This window comes from Bufo bufo, chromosome 7, assembly GCF_905171765.1.
Source record: "Bufo bufo chromosome 7, aBufBuf1.1, whole genome shotgun sequence".
Taxonomy (NCBI): Eukaryota; Metazoa; Chordata; class Amphibia; order Anura; family Bufonidae; genus Bufo; species Bufo bufo.
In genome coordinates, this window is record NC_053395.1 from 143,018,838 (window position 1) to 143,035,734 (window position 16,897).

The 16,897-nt window shown below is 41.1% G+C and overlaps 1 protein-coding gene across 1 annotated transcript in view; it reads left to right on the forward strand.

Moving 5' to 3' along the window:
• Positions 1 to 16,897, forward strand: part of LOC121008091 (aldehyde oxidase-like) — a 223,038-nt gene that overhangs the window by 93,449 nt on the left and 112,692 nt on the right. Inside the window, exons 7-12 of the mRNA XM_040440436.1 lie at positions 5,947 to 6,131; positions 9,297 to 9,486; positions 9,856 to 9,945; positions 14,043 to 14,218; positions 16,490 to 16,595; positions 16,679 to 16,801. Coding sequence (XP_040296370.1) covers positions 5,947 to 6,131; positions 9,297 to 9,486; positions 9,856 to 9,945; positions 14,043 to 14,218; positions 16,490 to 16,595; positions 16,679 to 16,801 — 870 coding nt within the window. The remainder of the gene's footprint in view (positions 1 to 5,946; positions 6,132 to 9,296; positions 9,487 to 9,855; positions 9,946 to 14,042; positions 14,219 to 16,489; positions 16,596 to 16,678; positions 16,802 to 16,897) is intronic.

Below are 16,897 nucleotides of genomic sequence, written 5' to 3' on the forward strand. Positions count from 1 at the left end.
CAGGAATTCAGTACACATATGGAATGGAAACCAAAGTAACTAGAAACTTCATTTGCTGCAACACAGTGAAAATGTTGGCATATGGAGGTTCGGTAGGGCTCGTAGATATCTATGGGTTCCATATTATGGCTCCATAAACCTTGGACTAATCATTTTCCTTTCCTGTTTTATGTTTATATTAAAGTCAAATCTTTTTACATGTATAGTTTTAAAAGTTCGCTGACCACCATATGCCAATTCATATTATAAAAAGCAATAAAGACCAAAGGTGTCCAATTGATAAAAAATGGAAAACAGTGTCCACCCAATAAAACCAAAAGGACACCCGTAGTTGTAACTCGGTACTACCTCCCGAGTGAAACAGGCGAAAAAACAAGAAAACAGAGCTCATAGTACCAAAAGTAAAAATATAATTTTATTGTAACATGAGTAAAAAATATATATATAAAGCAATAAGTGATATGCCGTTAAAAAGTGAATGGAAGCAGAAAAAGAGCGCCACCCTGGGATAGCACACGTGTCAAATGTAAAAGGTGGTGATCAATGGAATAGATTTATATACGGTACAGTGACCAGCCAATGATCAAAAAAATGCAACCTAAATGTCGGATGAGTCAGCGGTCAAAAGAGAACCTACACAACCCCCGGACGAAGGCACGCCGAAACGCGCGTTGGGGTAGCGCCATCCTGGGTGATATAGCACAAGGTCTTTTTTTGGTGAGTCTCTGCTCTTTTTCACCTATACGCCACTTAATTTAGGATATTTTACATCTAGTCATTACTGAGGTTTGCTCCTACTTCATTTATGTTACACTTGCAATGCAAACCCCGTTCTATCTTTTTTTGCCGTGTAGGTTCTCTTTTGACCGCTGACTCATCCGTCATTTAGGTTGCATTTTTTTTTATCATTGGCTGGTCACTGTACCGTATATAAATCTATTCCATTGATCACCACCTTTTACAATTCATATTATAACCTGACACACCTTACAGCTATGGCAAATTTGTAGATGGATTTTATCAGTCTTTTGCATTTATTTAATAGTGATTAATCACCAGTAACTTTGGTTAACTGTGTACACTTCTTCTTGAACTCACTATGAATATATTGTTTGATAATCCTTCACGTAACAAGAACCATGAAGTACAGTCGGAAGCCGCTCAGTTTCCTTATTGTTGCTTTGACAATTGATTGCAAACCAAATACATCCAAATACAGGGAATATAAAAGGGAGTATGTCAGCAGATTGTGCCCTTAGAACTGCTGACAGCAGTGGGTGCCTAAGGTATTTGGCACCAAGGGTGGGTCCTTTTTCTGGCCCCATACGGAAAAAAAAGAAGAAATTTTTACATTTAAACTCATTTAACCTCTGACATATTAAATGTTATACACATTAGAAAGCTGCCACAGTGCTGTGCAGATTATCTTCCTAGCTCGCCTTTACAGTATAGTCCCCCCCTGTGGCCCCTCAGAGTATAATGACCCCCATTGATCCTGCCCACACACACAGTATAATGACCACCGGTGCCCCTATACAGTATAATGACCCCCAGTGACCCTCATATTATGACATCACTGCTGTGCCAGACCTGGAGGAGAGGAGATCGGGGGGCTGAGCACAGTCAATGAGTGAAAGGACCACTAGCTCCTGACAGCTGGCACCTGGGACGGACTGCCCCCCCCCCCCCCCCCTTAGTAAGCCACTGGCTGATAGCACTATATAGAGAAATCAAATCACTATACATGAGAAATCAAAGTACCCCATCCTCATGCAATCACAAGTGTCCCAGAGGCAGTTTCTCTATGTTCAGGGCTCTGAATGCTTCCCACCCTCTCCATCCTGCTCTGAGTGACAGCTCTAGTGCTTTCTGGATTGGATGCCAGGGCACTCCGTTGTTGGGGGGGGGGGGGGGGGGGCTTGGGATCTGGGATCAGGATAATATAATCTCTGCAACTTGAGCAATCACTAGTGACGGAGCTGTGGACAACTTCCGGACAGCTCTGCATTCAGCAGGTGCCTTTTTCTGGTGATGTCTATCCTGGGATGCGTCTTGCCTGTGTTCCTCAGCAGTGCTGAGTCTATTACACTCCTGTGATCCTTCAAAGGGGTTATCTAATGATTAATGTGTCTGGCTGGTTCTGATGCTTTGCTACCCATATTCTGCACTGGGCCCACAAGGCTTAGCTTTCTCTCCTTCCCCAACCTGACTGCCCTGGAACTCAGCTCTGTCACTTATTGAACTACACACTCAGTCTTTATACCTACGTACACACAATGGAGCCATATTCTTTTCCCACTTCCTGTCCATGCCGAATCTCCTTCCCTTGCCAACCAAACCAATAATCTGTTGCCCTCTGCTAAAGTATTATTGGAGGCATTTATTCTTAATTATTTCCTTTATAATGCCAACATATTCCACTGTGTTGTACACAGACTTAGAGGTATCCTGGTTTTAATTAGTGTTGGGCGTGAATATTCAAATAGCGAATATTAATCAAGAATATTGGCTTTTCGAGAATTCGCAAATATTTTGAATATAGTGCTATATATTCGTATTTTTGAAAATTCTAGATTTATTTTTTCATCTGAAGGGATCCCATGATCCCTCCCTGCTTCTTGCTTATGGACCAATGAGAAGGCTGCAATATCTTTGTCTGAGCTTAGCAACATCCCTAGCAACCAATAAGAAAGTTGCCTACCCCTTACTATATAAGAACCTCCACAGCAGCCATTTTCTGTAGTTTTATGGAGTTCTGAGAGAGACAGCAGTGTCATTGCTGAGCTCTGTGCTTTACGGTGTCATTACATTAGATAGTTAGTTAGCTTATATATATATATATATATATATATATATATATATATATATATATTACAGATAGTTAGTGGCAGATAGTCAGTGTAGGTTAGATTGTGATATAGTGTAGCTGATAGGTTCTGCTGTCCATACATACATGCTACAGACATAGTGCTGTGATGTCACAACAGTACTTAGTGCACCAATCAGTAATATGTAGTCAGACCTGCTAAAATGTGAAGTTTCACGTATTGCGGCAAAAAATGGGCATCATTAATTGCCGATTAGCACAATTGCGAATATATTGGAGCACTCTATCTGCATATAATGCCATTTTTTATGTTCTGCCGTTCCAAACATTTTCTCCAGTCTCAGGAAACTTATAGCAGCTTGGAAAATGAAGCAAAAGTGACCCACGCCTGTATTGCGTGCGCTTCACGTGAATATTACATTGCCGATTTTAGCAATCAAGAAAATAATAGCGAATTCCACGCAAGGCCACGCCTATAACTCAGCCCAAAACATGACTATACACCTAATTCCACCCAGTACACTTAATGCCCCACACTAGTAATTATTCCCCCTTCATGCCACCTCACAGTATTTATGCACACATTGTGCCTCCTTCACAGAATTATGCCCAGCTGTGCCCCCAGTAATATGCCCAGTTATGTGCCCCTCCAGTAATATGCCCATATTGTGCCCCTCCATTAATATGCCCACATTGTGCCACCCAGTAATATACCCACATTGTACCACCCAGTAATATGCCCACATTGTGCCCCTCACAGAATGTAAAAAAATAAACACCACATACTTACCTTCTTCCTAGCAGCAGCAGGACATGTTAACCATTGCTTTGTTATTGGAAAAAAATTGATTAAAATGGAAAATCTGCCAAAAAAGTGAAATTCTGAAATTTCATCTCCATTTTCCATTAAATCTTGTGGAATACCTAAAGGGTTAACAAAGTTTATAAAATCAATTTTGAATACCTTGAGGGGTGTAGTTTCTAAAATTGGGTCAATTTTTGGGAGTTTCTTCTCTAGGGGTGCATCAGGGGGTCTTCAAATGTGACATGGTAGCTTAAAATTATCCCAGTGAAATCTGCTTTCCAAAACCATATGGCGTTCCTTTCCTTCTGCGCAGTGCCGTGTGCCCGTACAGCAGTTTACGACCACATATGGGGTGTTTCTGTAAACTACAGAATCAGGGCAATAAATATTGAGTTTTGGTTTGGCTGTTGACCCTTGCTTTGTTAGTGGAAAAAAATTGATTAAAATGGTAAATCTGCCAAAAAAGTGAAATTCTGAAATTTCATCTCCATTTTCCATTAATTCTTGTGAAACACCTAACGTCCACAAAAAAAATAAAAAATTACATTCACAAAATTATCAAAACAGGCAGTAGACATATGGGGAATGTAAAGTAGTAACTATTTTTTGGAGTTATTACTATCTATTATAAAAGTATAGAAATTGAAACTTTGCAAAATGTTAAATTTTTTTTGTAAATTTGTTTTTTTTTTTATAAATAAATAAGAATTTTTTTTTACTTCATTTTACTACTGTCATGAAGTACAATATGTGACGAGAAAACAATCTCATAATGGCCTGGATAAGTCAAAGCATTTTAACGTTATTACGTCATAAAGTGACACATGTCAGATTTGCACATTTACTGTAATAACCACAATAACAAATCATGATCTCGCGCGATAAAAACTGAACAACGGAACGCAATCGCAGTCAAAACTTACTGCAATTGCATACCTACTCGCGCGGGTTTGCTGGACTGCACCAGGACGCATCTGGAACTAATCTGGACACGCTCGTCTGCAAGGGGTCTAAGGGTCCATTCACAGGTCCGCAGTTCTTGCGGACCCATTCATTTCTATGGGGCAGCACGATGGATTCGATTGGATCTCCCACTTTGTGATACCCAAATATACAGGAATTGCATTTTTATGCCTTTCCTCCAGGGGCAGACCTGGGGGGATTCTCACTCCCATCTCCGACTCAGCCCCTCTGGGCCAAGTTACATTACTCATGCAGCCGGCCCCTGGCCAACTAGGGAACAGGTACGAAAATATCAAATCGCAGGCGCATTGAGAAGGGGGACGCTCGCTCGGCGCTCCTTCCTCAATGCGCCTGCGCCGGGTGTAGATGTGACGTCAGGCTCATTGAGGATGGAGCGGCCGAGCGAGCGTCCGCCTCTCAGTGCGCCTGCGCCGACTGAAGACAGGTACGGTGCAGGCGACAGATTTTGAATGCAAACAGGGCCAGCAGAGAAAGATCCCGTTCGCTGGCCCTGTCAATCAACATGCGGAGGGGGCGTCATTATGATAGGAGGATGCAGCTGCTACCAGCAAGTAGCCGCCCTACTTGCTGGTAGACAGGTAATTTACATATTATAAAAGTACGTTTTTAACATAATCTGCTGAACCAAAAGATTACAGTATGTATGCATAAATCGCAATATAGGGATTAAAAGCAACCAAAAAAAAAAAAACAGTTTAGTGGGGTGACAGAAGCCCTTTAAGACGATGAAGGCGAGTTGATATGCCATGTCTGGTGTCCATCCGATGCCCCCATTATACCAGAGATGATAAGCTAGATTTTGGGGACATCCGATCCCTCCTGAACAAGTTATGAAGGATTACGGATTATGGTTAATGCTATGGTTAGGAAGCCCCCATGCTGACACAAGGCGCCTGAGAGTCTGCTGTCCCTTGTCCCAAGTGTGACCAGCAAACGGGCCCATCCTCGTTAGCATCTCTGTGCTAACTACCCCCCTGGGAGCAGGCTGCTGATTTCCCAGGTATGAGGCAGACATCTCGGCCTATATGCAGCCTTAAACCAATTAATTAATGGCTGCTGGCCTGGCAACACAAATACATAAATACATACTGTATATATATGTGAATCACACCAGAACATGTTACACCACAACACATAACCATAAAACATATATTATCACAGCAAACATTCTAATAACTAGGAATAAGGCAGTCCTTATTCCTGACACTCTGTTTTTCAATTCCTTACCATTTTCAATATCTCTTCTTATTATTGTCAAGAATGAAAAGCTCATACAGACTTGATGCTTTTCTGACCTAACACTATTGTATCTGTCTGTATATGTTTGCAGGGTGAATTTGTTTCAGCATTCAGGCAGCTGCAGAAGTGGGGAAGTACAGCTCCAGTTGACATTGCTGCCATGAAGGTCAATTTGAAAGAAGGAACAGACTTAATTATATCCATAAATATTTATTATGGAGGATCAGAATCAGCCTGTATTTTTGCAAAATGTGTCAGTGAACACCTTGTTGGTAGGTATGTATCGCCACACTGTTTAGGAACGATAATAAACATCCAAAAATCCAAATTTCAAGTAGCATTGTTCAGAATGGACCCCTTGTGTCTGCTTGATAGGAATTCATTTTTGCAATGTCCCTGCAAATTCTGGAATGTACTCTGAAATCAGCCTGCCATTGACTTTCCTTCCCATGTGTCACTATATAGTTCTGTTCGTCATAAGTCTGTCCTTACACCTATAGTGTCAGTTGTGCTCTCTGACTTTTTCTGGGTGACTTTGTGAATGTCCTTTATCAACTATCTGCTTCATTTCCTTCTCAGTTGTGAAGGAAACAATATCAATGGCAATATTTGAACCACTTTAAAACCAAGCAAATTTTGGGGGCAAACTTAAATTTTTTACCTCCCAGCTATCAAAGAGTCATAACTTTTTTATTTTTCCATTGCCAGGGTTGTAAGAGGGCTTATTTTATTGCAGAGCGAGTTGTACTTTTAAAGAGACCATTTATAGTTGATCTAATATATTATAATATTATTGAAAACCCTGCAAATACACCTTTGTATGTTGGCTTTCATTTTTACAGCATTCAGTGTGATAAAAGTGACAGGTTAATTTTATTCTGTGGGTCACTACGATAATGGCATATCATATGATACCAACTTTATATGCATAGTTTTTGTTATATTTGTCAACTTTACAAAAATAAACCCCTTTTTTAAAACAAAAAATAGATTGCTTTGTGTCACCAAATTCTGACACCCATAGCTGTAGTTTCATTGGATATTTTGTTATGGTGTTCAACACGTAATAAATAATGATATTTTAATATTTCAGACATTTTTTTTTAATATGTGGCACGGAAACCGTTTTTTAATTAGGAGGACTTGAACCTGCGATCTTGCAACTTCTGTATTGCCGTGAATAGCAATTTTACAGGCATTTTGTTACATCCTACCAGAGGTAGGGTATAATAGGAACCATAACATGGCAGTCCAGGGGGCCTTCAGAAGGTGCCTAACTTTCACAGAAACCATTCAGTACCCTACAATTAGGTCTCACAGGCGCTAATTAGAGGAAAGAGGGTGAACACTCCCTCTATCTAACCGCTTAGATGCTGCTGTTGCTGTTGACTGTGGCATCTGATGGGAAAAACAACCAGAATTGGACCTCCAGTCCCAGCCTTGCCAGGTGGGTGTGTTTATGGTGGCACCCACTATGTATGTCAGCTCATGCACCCACTCCCACTCCCACTCCATACAGTTCTTAACATATGTACATTCAGTGGTTGCTAAGAGGTTTTGATAATGTTGGAAGATTTCTAGTTTTGAAACATAAAACCTACATGAAACATAATACTGCAACAAGAAAAGGAAAACAGAAAAGAAAACACACCTAAATTTACATAGTAAGGGTACTTTCACACTTGCGGCAGGACGGATCCGACAGGCTGTTCCCCATGTCGGATCCGTCCTTCCGATATTTCGCCGTGCCGCCGGACCGCCGCTCTGTCCCCATTGACTATGGTGAACAGCCTGTCGGATCCGTCCTGCCGCAAGTGTGAAAGTAGATTAACATAGTTTATAAGGCTGAAAAAAAGACATCTGTCCATCCAGTTCCATCCAGTTCAGCCTGTTATCCTGCAAGTTGATCCAGAGGAAGGCAAAAAAAAAAAAAACTGAAGTAGAGGCCAATTTTCCCCACATTTGCTCCCTATTTAAGGCCTCTTTCACACTACCGTATGGTTATTTCAGTGTTTTGCGGTTCGTTTTTCACGGATCCATTGTTCCGTTTTTTTGTTTCGGTTGTGTTTCCGTTCCGTTTTTCCGTATGGCATATACAGTATACAGCAATTACATAGAAAAAATTGGGCTGGGCATAACATTTTCAATAGATGGTTCCGCAAAAACGGAACGAATACGGAAGACATACAGATGCATTTCCGTATGTGTTCCTTTTTTTTTGCGGACCCATTGACTTGAATGGAGCCACGGAACGTGATTTGCGGGCAATTATAATAGGACATGTTCTATCTTTCAACGGAACGGAAAAACGGAAATACGGAAACAGAATGCAAACGGAGTACATTCCTTTTTTTTGCGGAACCATTGAAATGAATAGTTCCGTATACGGACCGTATACGGACAGCAAAAAATGGCCCACAAAACGGAAAAAAAAAAAACGGTAGTGTGAAAGAGGCCTAAAGGGAATCTATCACCTGTGAACCTCCCTATCCAACTATTTGCATATACACATAATTGTAGTTCACCTGATTAAAACACTGTGTTGATCTAAAGCTCTGTTCCCGAGTTATTATACTTTTTCCCAATAAGCAAATTAGGTATTCGGTGCAATGAGGGCATCACCATTGCTCTTGTTCCACCCAAGCTCATCTCCATGCTGTGGCCTCTCCCTGGCTGCTTTGACTGACAGGGCCAGGCAGTGTCAAAGCAGCAAGAGAGTGGCTGGACCAGAAATGAGCGAAGCTTGGGAGCAACAAGAGCAATGAAGATGCCCTCATTGAACCAAATGCCTAATTTGCATATTGGGAAAAAATATCATAACTTGGGAACTGAGCCTTAGATCAACAAAAGAAAAACAGCAGACAAGTTTGCATAATGGCTGTGCTTCATTGTAGAATCATAACTGTGAAGGAATAAGTCTTTTTTGGGCTCCACGAATATCTTCCTAAGCCATATTATTTCCCTCTTTAGCTGCATAGCTAGATGCATTTCTCTCACAAATAGGGGGAGTCTCTTTACAGTGTACTGCACTTCCCTTACTTCCCACTATATATTTTTTTCTTCTAAGGAGTTCACAAAGCTGATGCAAGCTGATTTTTAAAATGAAGATATTTAGAAATTTGCTAATTACATCATTCTCTATTAAATTAAATTGTATGAAAGTACAGCGACTCTTTAACGGTAAAAGTTATTTAGTAACCCTTTAATGTCTTTGTGTTTTATTAACAAGAGGAATAGATGATGAGTGAGGTGCACCATTTTAATGATTTCAAAATAATAAATATCTTTGATCCATGTGAAAATGTGTAAAATAAATAAAAAGGAACAGAGACATGCAGGTGGGGATATATATGGATAATAAAAGTTATTCAGGTGTAATAGTACATACTGGTACTGCACTACACATGGATTCCCGGCTGATGAACACCTTATCTACCACAGGCACTGGAACGAGACAATGCTTGATGATGCCTGTAAATTATTCCTGGAAGAGGTCCCAGTGAAAGAATCAGCTTTAATTGGGATGATGGAGAATGAGAAAATCCTGACTATCAGCTTTTTCTTCAAGTTCTACCTTGAAGTGTCCAAGGAACTGAAGAAGACAATGCACTTTCTACACAACGATGTCCACGTGAGTCATAGATTTTCTGCTCTGTTTCAGTGACTAAGCTTTCTGTCATCCCGAACTGCTGATGCATGATCATTCTGCCATAGTCATGCAATACATCCATCAATTAAAAAAAATTGTCTGTATACAGTATAGTTGTATACCTTTGTATGCAGCATGCACCTGATATAGGGCACACACAATATGAACCTGGCCTAATTTGCTTTTTAATTGTAGTATAGACATCTAGTACAGTACAGGTGGTATCTGGTGAGTTGTGAGTTGAGGAACTAACACATAAATTTGCTGTTTCTGAATCCATTTATTTCCAATTATGTTTTCAGACCAACTGCTGCTATTTGCTAATCCTTGACACATTTCTCTATTCCACAGGACATTCACTATGCCAGGTATTCCTCAAACAGCAAGAATTCATTAAATGGCTTTCAGCGGAGAACTACAAATGGATTCCATGCTGATCATGTATGTACTTAAATACCTGTTTTGTATATATACAGTGTATAACACGCACTGTCTTTGAACTGTTATTGTAATCTCCAGCATTTCCAGCTTTATTCCTAAATATGATACCCTACCCTAAAACAATTTGCAGAGTTTCTTTGTTATTAGGAGCTTGATCTTCACAACCATTTCTAAAAAGTGGATAAAATCAAGCCTATATCAAAGTGTAACACAAATATTAGTATCATACTCCACAGCAGGGGGTATAAGCAAATGGTTTCTTATATATTGTTATGCATTGTTATGGTGTGTATTGCACCCAGTGTAGCCGTGTATGGACGTCACTGCCTGGGTTAACATTTCTGGCTAAGCCCTTGTAGGATAGGTTGCAGCTGGCTCTACCCCTAGCTTGGGAGTATAGAGTGAGAATTTAGATCTCTGTAAGTTCTACAGAAAGAGAGGAAGATAAAGGAGAACTTAGAATCTGCATAGCCAAGAATAGGTACCCTGCTACTACAGCCATTCTGACTTTGCTGCTGTGAAGAACACTGTTAAGACATCCTTTACACCTGGAAATATACTGGCCAGATGTGCCTTCAAGACCCTGTATACCACAGTGGACACTACTGCCACCATTATAAAAGTACAATTGTTTGCCATAGCTTTGGCAGGAAGACACCTGAGACAGAGGGAAGAGGGTCATAACTTCCATCCTTGCAGAAATCCATACAACACTATATGGGATAAAATTGCACTGTGTACAGTTGGAACTGTGTCTGCTGTAAATGGATGTACTATAACTCCCATTTGCCACTTAAGTAAAAGAGACATTTGTTCTGCTACATCTGGCCTGTTTTTGTTATACCATACACTGGCAATTGCACTACACGTGCCCTGCCTTGCACCCATACAGACACTTAACATCACAGGCACCCCAACTACCATCAGGCAGCAGCCCAAGAACCAGAGTGCACCCTAATAGAAGAAAGGGTGCACACTCCTTTCACTGCATGGCCCTAGGGAGCAACGGTGTGAGGAAAGCCACTGTGATTGTAACAGCCAGAGCCATTACCACTCCTATCCTTGTCTCCAGCTCCTCAGGCTCTCCCTGCATTAGTAGTAAAACGAGTTAGCCAGTGACTCTGATTCTGGTTGTCAGGATGAGCAAACATATGCTTGGTCCTGGCTATATGAAGGAGTAAGCATGTGCCTAGCCATGGCCCTGGGTGACTATGAAGCAAGCATATGTCTGGTCCTGGCTGTCCCAATATGTGGTTGTATCATTTCTAGAGGAAGCACCTGGATAGTGAATCATTTGAGGAGTTTTCCTACCACAGACAGAAATCCAGGTGGAGCGCAACTATGTTATAATCAATATGAACAAATATCTACAAGCAGATTGTCTTATGTGAGCAGCCAGCTCACAGCATAGCTCCTTTCTGCAAACAGGGAGCATCTCTCATAGTGCTATATCTATCATCTGTAGAGCTATGATGTCAGGTTTCTTTAAGAATATCCCAGCTAAAAATAATCTAGACAGATTTTGGGAGCAGACACATTAGTACGTTTGGTTCAATGATTTCAGAGGACCCCTTTCCCTTGACGTGCCAGTTTCTATCCTAGATTTTGTAAGTGTAACCACCATATTTGTTATTCCTGTATGTATAAAAAAGTACACTCTTGGTAGTGAGTCTCTCATTAACACACTGGACTGCTAAAAAGTGCTTCCAATTGGGGCCACTAAAATTATTTAGCATTTTGACTTAGCACTGGTTATCCTATTCTCCTGATCTGTCTATAGCAATAGGTGCAACAAACAAACAAACAAACAAACCAAAATAGGTATAATTAAAGGCCTATGCACATGAATGTATTTTGTGACGGTTCTGTGTCGTTTTTTTTTTTTTTGCGGCCTGTATGCGGATCCATTCACTTCAATGGGTCAGCATAAAAAACTGAATTTACTCAGTGTGCATTCCGTTTCCATATCTGCTTTACACCAAACAGCTGATTGGCACAAGTGCGGGGTGTCAGACCCCACACTGATCAGCTTTTGATGGCCAATCCTGAGGGAATTTCTTTGATTTAGAAAGTCTTCTGACCCTTTCACTTTTTTCACATTTTGTTGTTTTGCACCCTTGTGCTAAAATAAATTTTAAAAAATCTAGTTGCCACCCCATCAGTCTGCACTCAATACTCCATAATAAGAATGTGAAAACGGAATTTGAGAAATGTTTGCAAATTTATTAAAAAGGAAAAACTATGAAACTTGAAATTTAGCTCTGGGGACCTTCCATTTCTCTTCATCATCTTTGAGGTGTTTCTACACGTTGCTGGGAGTCCACCTGTGGTAACTTCAGCTGATTGGACATAATTTGTAGAGACACCCCTGTCTATATAAGGTCTCACAGGTGACAATGCATATCCGGGCAAAAACCAAGCCACGAGGAGGAAAGAACTGCCTGTAGAGCCCAGAGACATGATTGGATGAAGGCACAGATCTGGAGAAGGATACAATATTTTCTGCTGCACTTTAAGTTCTCAAGATCCCAGTGGCCTCCATAACACTTAAAGTGAGCCTGTCATCAACTTTGTGCTGACCGTACTGAGGGCAGTATAAAGTACTGACAGAAATGCTGATGTCAGCGGTGTGTCACACATCAGCTAAAAGTAAGTGGTTGTCGAGAACCAGCATCATAATCATTACAGCTCAGGCCTTGAAAAGAGTCACGGCCACCTGAGAAGAGTTCTGGTTATTCATGAATTCCTGCTCTCCCCGACCATCTGCTGATGACGGAGAGGCTTCTACCTAGTTTTCTCCCTTTCTCTCTAGGAGAGAACTGCCAACCATCAGCAGATGGTCGGGGAGAGCAGGAGATTATGAATAACCAGGACTCTTCTAAGGTAGATTTGACTCTTTTTCAAGGCCTGAACTGAAATAATTATGATGCTGGTTCTCAGCAACCACTTACTATTAGCTGATGAGTGACACACCGCTGAAATCAGTATTTCTGTCACTACTTTATACTGCCTTCAGTACAGTCAGCATAAAGTTGATGACGGGTTCCCTTTAAATGGTGGAAGTTTGGAACAACCAGGACCACTTTGTGAGAAACAAGAATATCTAGTCTCATAAACCAAGATTGAACTTTTTTATTTCAATTCTAAACATTATCTCTGGAGGAAACCAAGCACTGCTCTATACCATCCCTACAGTGAAGCATTGTGGTTGCAGCATCATACTGTGGGAGTGTTTTTCAGCAGCTTGGACAGGGAGACTAGTCATAGTTGAGGGAAAGTTGAATGGAGCAAAATACAGAGATATTCTTAATGCAAACCTGATTTACAGTGCTATGGACCTCAGACTGGGCTGAAGGTTTATCTTCCTACAAGACAGTGACTCTAAGACAGCCAAGACATCACTGGGATGGCTAAAGGACAACTCTGTCAATGTCCTTGAGTGGCCCAGCCAGGGCCCTGACTTGAATCCAATCAACCATCACTGGAGAGACCTGAAAATGACTGTCCACCAACGGTCCTCATCAAACCTGACAGAGCTTAAGAAGATCTGCAGAGAATAAAGGCAGAAAATCCCCAAATCCAGGTGTGCAAACCTTGTAGCATCATACCCAAAAAGACTGAAGGGTGTAATCACTGCCAAAAGTGTTTCAACTAAGTACTGAGTAAAGAATCAGAAGACTAATGTTAATGCAAGATTTTAGTATTTCCTTTTCAATAAATTAGCAAAGATTTTGAATATTCTGTTTTCACTTTGTCATTATAAGATATTGAGTGCAAAACAATGGGCAAAAACTTGATCTTTTTTTATTTTAGCACAAGGCTACAAAGTAACAAAATATGCAAAAAGTGAAGCGGTCTGAAGACTTTCTGAATGCATTGTGTATTACATTAAATTCCCTATTATTCAATGGAATTGTTTTTGCCGAATGTACATGGATTTCATCAAGTCCCATTTAGATGAATGGAACAGTCACAGAAATTTCTGCAACAAATCTGCCACATGTGAATTCACCCAAAGGGATTTTATGAGGACAGTAATAATTAGGTATACTAGCTGAATGAAATGCCAGCATCCTTATTCTATGTCTTAATCCTAGAGTGAAGAGTTTAGTAATCTACACAAGGATGAATATGAGCAGTCAGGAGCTTGTAAGACTCATGTCCTACAAACGATAGTAGAAGAAGAGTTTGATGATGAAGAAGACACATCTGCTGTGGAGGGAGAACTTTTTCTAGCATTAGTGACCAGCAACAGACATCACGCTAAGATCCTGTAAGTTTCTGTGTTATAAGAATGACAGGTTATGGACGTTTATATAATTCTTTTTCCTTCTGTGAGAAACTGTCATTGTGAATGTTCTGTTTAAATGTATTTTCCAGTACATCATAAAGCAGAAAACAAGGGTTTTCCAGGAATACTGTTTCTACCAAGTGCCTTCTGCCTGCCTCTGTAAATAGAAGCTTCATACTTACCTGCATCCCGGTTCACCAGTCCTCCACGCTGCCTCCCTGGTGTCCACATTCCAGTTCCTGGCTTGTTTTCTTCCAGTGCTGCATGGGCATGATCACATGCTCCACTGCAACCAATGACTGGCTTCAGTGGTGATATGCTGCTTGTGGCCATGTCACTGATGAAGTCAGTCATTGGGTGCAGCGGAGCATGTCACCATGCCTATGAAGAAGGAAAAAAAAGGCAGGAACCAGAACATGGACACGAGCGGAAGGGAGCAGGTAAGTATACATTTCTATTTAACGAGGCAAACTGTGGGCACTTGGTTAAAACTCAATGTTTCCAGAGAACCACTTTAAAGGGGTTATCTAAAAAAAAGGTAGTGTTACTTATCCACAGGAGTGGTGTGACTGCTGGAGCCCCAATGATTCTGAAAATGATTGCCCCCCTTACCGAGTCCACTTCCTGAATGCAGTGGTAGTGCTCACAGGGGCGATTTGGCTTTTCTGGGGCCCCAATAAAAGTTATGTCTGGGGGCAACCTATGCACTTCTAAGCTCCGCCCCTCTTCTCCACTAGCTCCACCCCAGTAGCCCCACTAAGACCCATGCTCAGATTAGCACTTTAATCTAGTCAATTCTGTTACTGTTCTACAGCTGAGAAGTACTTTCTGGGCTCCTGTTCTGTCAGCTCCTTGAGGCCAGCAGAGGGCTCCCTAATCTCTGCAGCCCAAAGCAGATGCTTGGTTTGTGTGGTCATAAAGTCTACCCTTAGGGCAAATGTTGAATTAATTTCTGTAGGGCTGACAAAATGCTATCATCCAACCAGACTTACCAGAGGTTTTATGAGAACCGTGGCTTGTCAGCACCCACCCTTGACGGGTCCCCTTTACGTTCTGGAGTGGCTTGTCAATTGGTCTGTTATAACAAGTATCTTATTTTTTGATCAGCATATTCACATCACTTTAAAAAGGATATTGTATGTCATATTACTAGATTATACATAACTGTTTCATGATATCTTCAATTACAGAGGTTATCCCATAATTAACATAAATAAATGAAATCAGACATCATATAGTACATGAAAATCTCCAGCCCTGCACCTCACATGGATCCAGAGATCTCCTCATTCATTGCTCTGCTAGATTTATATCAAGCTGACAGCTCAAGGGGAGTGTCCTTTCTGCTGTAGCTCAGGAGGTGTGTCGTTTCTGCTGTAGCTCAGGAGGTGTGTCGGTTTCTGCTGTAGCTCAGGAGGTGTGTCGGTTTCTGCTGTAGCTCAGGAGGTGTGTCGTTTCTGCTGTAGCTCAGGAGGTGTGTCTTTTCCGCTGTAGCTCAGGAGGTGTGTCGTTTCTGCTGTAGCTCAGGAGGTGTGTCGTTTCTGCTGCAGCTCTCTCCCTATTACAGCCAGGAGGCAGTTGAAGGATAAAACTGAGCATGTGCAGCCATCTCAGAGAGCAGGACAAAGAAATAAGAAAAAGAGCAAACAGGCAGATAGTGTTATACAGATAGATTGTATTGAATAACTCAGTGGCTATGCAACATTTTTAATTACATGCAATTACAAAAGTCTTCAGATCCTGTTTCTAGCTTGTAGAATATTTTTCATAGGACAACCCCTTTAAATAGAAATCATGAACTCCAGATATTACATGTCCCTTTGCACTGCTTGACTGATGACTGTAGACATGAGTTAATCTTTCGCTGCGTTGATCGCATACTGTCTTCTGCGATGCCCACACCAAACCCTACTCTGCTCCCATGGTCCTTCTGCACTGACAACACAATCAAGGCTCAGTGGGAAGTGTAGGGCAAGGTTTACTGAGGAGTCTGAGCACTTGCTAAGCTTAGCACTCCCCACTGGGCACTTGCAACCTAATTTGCATTTGTGATTAAGTGAATTTTTTGGGCAATAAGACCCCTCTCCACAGTCACAGAGATATGTTTGCACATGTGTTTCAGTCCACTATCTGGCCCTGCAATTAGGTTAATGGGCAGAAAAGAACTGACAGGCTCCCTTTAAATAAATTATAGTTTAGTCTCTGACCTGTACTCGATGTATGCCGTATATTTACTTCCTTCTCTGTTGTCAGATCCATACATAAAGAAGATGCACTGAAAGTACCTGGAGTGATTGATATAATAACCTTGGCAGATGTCCCGGGAATAAACAACTCTGATTTGTTTGCAGAACATGAGGTATGGCTAAAAAATGACTGTTTTATGATTTTATCACACACATATAGTATATCTATGAGCACGTACATTTCTGTCTTCTTCAGGTAAAATACATTGGACAAGCTATATGTGCTGTAGTAGCAAAAACGCAGAACCACGCCAACCAGGCAGCATCACGAGTCAGAGTGCAATATGAAGAGCTGGAGCCTGTTGTCCTTTCCATTCAGGTAAAAATATGCTGCAAAAAGTGACAAAAACACAACATTGTATAAAAATGTGTGAAAGCACCCTAATGGTCTATTCATTTATTGAAGGGAATGTGG